Raw genomic sequence first — 4,774 nt, forward strand, 5'->3', positions numbered from 1 at the left:
GGGCGGCGCTGCCGGCCGAGCTGCGGCGGCTGGAGCTGGGGCCGCCCCGGGGCCCGCGCCTGCGGCTGGGCAAGAAGGCGCGGCGGAAGGTGCTGCAGTGGCTCTGGGCGCACACCCACTGCCCCGTCTTCTACGCCTGGAAGGACCTGGGGGTGCGCTTCTGGCCGCGCTACATCAAGGAGGGCAACTGCCTGGCCGAGAAGTCCTGCTCGCTGCCTGAGGGCATGTTCTGCAAGCCCGTCAAGTCGGTCACCAAGACCTTCCTGCGCTGGCACTGCCAGGGCTGGTCCAGTCAGAAGTACTGCACCTGGATCCCCGTGCAGTACCCGCTCATCTCCGAGTGCAAGTGCTCCTGCTAAGCCTCCCCGGCCCCTTGCACTGCCGCCCTCCTCCTCCGGATCACTTTAGCGGGCGGGGGGGGAGGTTTTTCGGGTGGGATTTTTTTTTCTTTGGGGGTGGGGTGGGGTTTTTTTGGGATAGTTTTTTTGGAGGTGGGGTTTTTTCCCACCCCCCAGAGCGAAGTGGGAGAAGGTGAACCGCTTTGGAGGTTTTTTTTGGGTTTGTTTTTTTGGGTTTTTTTGGGTTTCTTTGTTAATTTGGAGAGGGGGGCTTGTTCGTTTTTGTTGTTGTTTGATTTTTTGTTGTTAATTTTTTTTTTCACTTGGACTTCTTTTAATATTATTTTATTCAAAAGGGGGGAAAGTAAACCCAGGAACTGCAGGGCAGGCCAAAGGCACAGTAAAGCACTACAATCAGATGTCTATTTTTATACGTATATAGCCTTCTAACAAAAGGAAAATTTAAAAAAAAAAAAAAAAACTTGAAAAAAAGGAAAAAAAAACCTACCAGCCGTGTAAATAGAGAGATTTTAAAGGAAAAGGGGGGGAAATCGCAGCTGGTTTTTTTATTATTATTATAATTATTATTGTTATTATTATTATTTTAAAGACATAGGACCACATTTTAAACCCATCCCCACAGAACCCAAGCACTTCCCTGCCGAAGGGAAGGGCAGAAATTTCTTGTAAAAATGTTTTTATCAAAAGGAGAAAAGGGGCGGAGGGTGCAAAAAAAAGAAAAACAAGAACCGCAGCATCCCCGAATGCTTGTTTCTCTGTGCTGTATTTTTTTTTTTTTATCTTCAGACCTTGTCACTGATGTTGAACTAATTTGCCAAGCTCTCTAGTGGTTTTTTAAAAGTGTATAACAATTAATTAAGAAGGAAATTTTAAAGAAAAGTACAAATCTATGAAAGAGTGGAATTGTTTTTTGTGTGGGAATACATATAGTCGTGTAGAGATGTTAAAGGAAATTTTCTGTGTACAGTTTATTTATTTTTAATGTTTGTGTATAGGAAAAAAAAAGCTAGAGATTATGCCAGAAACTATTGGAAATGTTTACTTGAATATTCCCTTAAAAACATATCAATGTAAATATGAGCTATCACTGATCAAACATTTTTAGCAATAAACTCTATCTTTGAAGAAAAACCCCATGCTGCACTCCAGCTCTCTGGGAGACCAGCAGAAATTCGGATTCTTACTCGGAGCAGGTGCTGAGTAAAGGGCTTTGCCTGGGCCACGCTGGTGTAAATCACGAGACGCCCCAAAAGTCGGGACAGCTCCTCCGGTTTCTGTCTCTCCGGGATTCCGCTCTGGGATTTCTTTGCGTGTATAAGTATAACCTGTTGGGGAGAGAGAAAAACACCGACGGGAGAGAAATGTCTCGTACCGCATAAAAGAGCTGCGATGTCCCGGACTGGAGGTGTCACCTGAAGTCCTTGGGAGATTCCGCGCTCTGCGCTCTTGGATTCGGCTCTCCCGCTGGCAGAGGAAGCAGTCGAGGTTACTGCCCCGGCCATCAAAGCGCCTGACACAACTTGGCAGCCCCGCGTGTGTCGGAACAAATGTTTTTTCTCGGCTGCCGCTACTAGCAGAGGAGGGCAGGATGGAGAGGAGCCCTGCGGCCCGACCAGCTGCCGCGACGGAGCCGCGGGCCCGGCCTGTCCGCCCGCTGGGTGCGTGCGGGGCTCAGCAGAGCCCGCCGGGGCGCGCGGGGCCCTCGGCGCGGCCGCTGGTGCCAGGCCGATCCCCGCGCTCCCACCGCAGCTCACGGAGCCAGGGCCAGGCAGAAACGGGACGGCTCCACCCGGGCGGGCTCCCACAGCGAGCAGGGAGGAGCCCGGCACCGGAGAGCGAGGGCACTGGCAGTGTGAGCCCGCTGCCGACGGACATCTGTCTGTCTGTCTGTCTGTCGGCCGGTCAAAGGGCTTGGAGCACAGCCCTGACGGGCTGCCAGGCCATTCCCCTGTGTGTTCTGCGTGGGCTGCTGGTGCTGGAGGGGAAGGTCTGGCCATTCCCACTGGTGAATGAAACCTGTCTGAACCGTGACGGAAACGTGCCCGGTATCCCTGAGGAACAAATCCCTGCTGCCAAAGGCCCTGGCCAGTGAGATGTTCTCCCCCAAGGCAGCTGTGGAGCTGCAAGGAGACCCTCCCCCCCTCCAGCTTAGCATGCAGCACAGGAGAGCAGCATTACACCAAGCCTATGGGAAAGCACCAGGACCCTCCAAGGGGTCTGGCTTGTATCCCTCCATCATTGTCTGAGGGAACTGAGGTCCAGCAAGTCCCTTGAAGCAGGCCTGTAGAGCCTGGAGGTCACAGATTGAAGCTGAAACAGGGAGAGAGTTGTTGAGATGGGCGTGATGGGGACAAGGCAAGATGGACAGCGACATCCCATAGCCCACATCCCTGCAGAGCCCTGCAGCCATCCCCTCATCCCTGTTTGAGGAGGCAGGTTGGCCTTTCCACACATTTGTCAGTGAGGGATCGGGAAAGGGGGAGATGCAGAGGGCAGGGTGAAAATGAGACTTCGGCAAAGACAATGTGCAAAACATCAGGGGCATTTCAGAGAGAAAGGGGAAAGCTCATTTTGCAAGAGGAACAACATCTGTGGTGTGGGGGCCGAACATCTGTAGGAGGGAGCATGGGGGAAGGCATTCTGGGAAAATATTTCTGACATAATCCCAACAGTATCTGGTGTGTTGGGATTTGGTTACAAATGGCCCTCTAACGTCTTTGTGCGTTTTGTTCTGCTGGTTCCAGGGGCACACAGAGACCCCTGCTTTGTGCTAACCTGGGAAATAAACCATTCGCTGGGCTCAATGGCTGAGTTCAGTTGCACGGGGAAGGGGGGCTGGGAAGGGGGAAGGCGAGATTTGTGTGAACTCAGTGAAAACCAGCCTAAAAGCCTCCATGCCATGTGCTGGAGGGAGGAGGGGTTTGCCTCCATCTCTGGGGAGAACCAGTGGTCCCGCTTGAGATGATGGCTTGTCTGGAGGTGAAAGCATGAGAGCTGAGAGCCAAGGTGCTCGGTGAGGGCTAGAACTGGGGAGCAGAGGGCAGCCGTGTGCCAGCCCACCTGGCTCTGCTTTGCCAACCTTCCACAGTGCTGGACCATGGTCACCTGGTGCTGGTGGCACAGTGCCCTTGTGCCAAGGAGTGTGGCTGCCCTGGGAGGCAGTGAGTCGGACGTGTGACGGCCGGGCCGTGGGCGTGATGGCTCGCCTCAAAGGAGAATAAGACAAAGGGGAACAAGCCTGATTCTTTGGTGTGGTTATTGCATTGTCTCCCCAAGCTGCTTGTGATTAAGGGATGAGCTGCAGAGGGAAAGGGGCAGAACCCCGAGATGTGGTGGGTGCCAGCTTCTGAAGACATGGCTTTCCCAGTGCATTCTGGGGTCATGGCCTGGGAAAAGGGCTGGAGCACTGAGGGTGGGTGCCATCCTCTAACTCGGGTCCCTCCTGTCATTACACTGTCAAAAGCCACGCATGGCCACGGGCACTCACTGACAGGGCTGTGCACCTCCACTCCTGGGCACCCAGCTGTTTCTCCACTCACCTGGTGCTGGCAGGGGAACCGTGCCCATGCCCTGTGGAGCTGCAGTGAGCCCCAGGCTTTGCAGTGTCCCTTCTCCACACTGAGTCCCCACGCTTAAGCAGAAGGTGGTTATCTGGAGGATCAGCCCTTTAACCACTTCTTCCTTTGGGCAGGGCAGAGCACACGTGATGAAGGAAGTTCCACAGGACCCAAGGGATGTTCCGTGCCCTGCAGGCACATGTCCTCCAGCACTGCGGGAAAGCAAAGACACCTTTCTTCTCCACAGCCAGCACTGGCCAAAGCTCACCTGCTACAACACCATGTGCTGTTCAGGGGCAGCTCCCTTGGCTGGATCACAGCTGGATCTCTTCCTTGTAGCCCTACAAAGCCTGACTGAAGCAAAGAGCCCCTCTCTCAGGTTTGCAGAGGTCTCCATCTCTTCCTTCTGCATGTCAAGGCCTTTCTATCACTTGGTAAATTGCTTCAGTATTCATGAACCCCAGATTTAGATTATCGTGATTTTCTTGGGAGAGAGAATGAGTTCAGGATGGCTCCTGACATTTGATTCAATGGGATGAAGTCACCTTTCCATTCCTGTTTCACATCCTAGTTTGCTTTTGACACCAGCAGCAGGTTAACTCCTTGTCTCATTGGCAAAGCTTATTTCATCCTGATTTTCTGCCCTGCCTCTCCCCGTTTAGCTCATGTCCCCTCAACTAAGGCCAGTGTGCAGGAATGCAGTTTCTGTCAGCACGCTAGCTCTGCCAGGGTAACTCAGATTCATGGGGCCAGAGCTCACAGATGTTCAGTGCCAGCTCTTGAGATATCTGACTCAGGCCCAGGTGATGACCTAGGCCCATCACTCATCATTCCTAGAAAGGCAGACAAATGGACTGG

At 53.0% G+C, this 4,774-nt stretch overlaps 2 protein-coding genes across 2 annotated transcripts in view; one reads left to right on the plus strand and one right to left on the minus strand.

The window, feature by feature from the left end:
* Window positions 1-1,490, plus strand: part of LOC120513259 (noggin-2-like) — a 2,972-nt gene extending 1,482 nt beyond the window's left edge. Inside the window, exon 1 of the mRNA XM_039732485.1 lies at window positions 1-1,490. This exon is cut by the window's left edge and continues 1,482 nt beyond it. Within this exon, the coding sequence (XP_039588419.1) occupies window positions 1-359 (359 nt within the window). The 3' untranslated portion in view covers window positions 360-1,490.
* On the minus strand, window positions 1,431-3,153 carry LOC120513257. The gene is made up of 2 exons (XM_039732484.1): window positions 1,772-3,153; window positions 1,431-1,684 (listed from the first exon to the last, which is right to left on the minus strand). Exons 1-2 carry the CDS (start codon window positions 2,354-2,356, stop codon window positions 1,451-1,453), a joined length of 819 nt encoding a protein of 272 aa, XP_039588418.1. The 5' UTR covers window positions 2,357-3,153; the 3' UTR covers window positions 1,431-1,450.
* Window positions 3,154-4,774: the final 1,621 nt, after the last annotated feature.

Source organism: Passer montanus, unplaced genomic scaffold (assembly GCF_014805655.1).
Source record: "Passer montanus isolate IOZ18808 unplaced genomic scaffold, ASM1480565v1 scaffold8, whole genome shotgun sequence".
In the NCBI taxonomy this organism is placed as follows: domain Eukaryota; kingdom Metazoa; phylum Chordata; class Aves; order Passeriformes; family Passeridae; genus Passer; species Passer montanus.

Excerpts from the sequence above, each read along its gene's own strand:
- LOC120513257 (XM_039732484.1), bottom strand. The coding sequence starts at position 2,356 with ATGGCCAGACCTTCCCCTCCAGCACCAGCAGCCCACGCAGAACACACA. Across the intron at positions 1,685-1,771 it reads GAATCTCCCAAGGACTTCAG|GTTATACTTATACACGCAAA; the intron begins GTGACACCTCCA and ends TCTCCCCAACAG.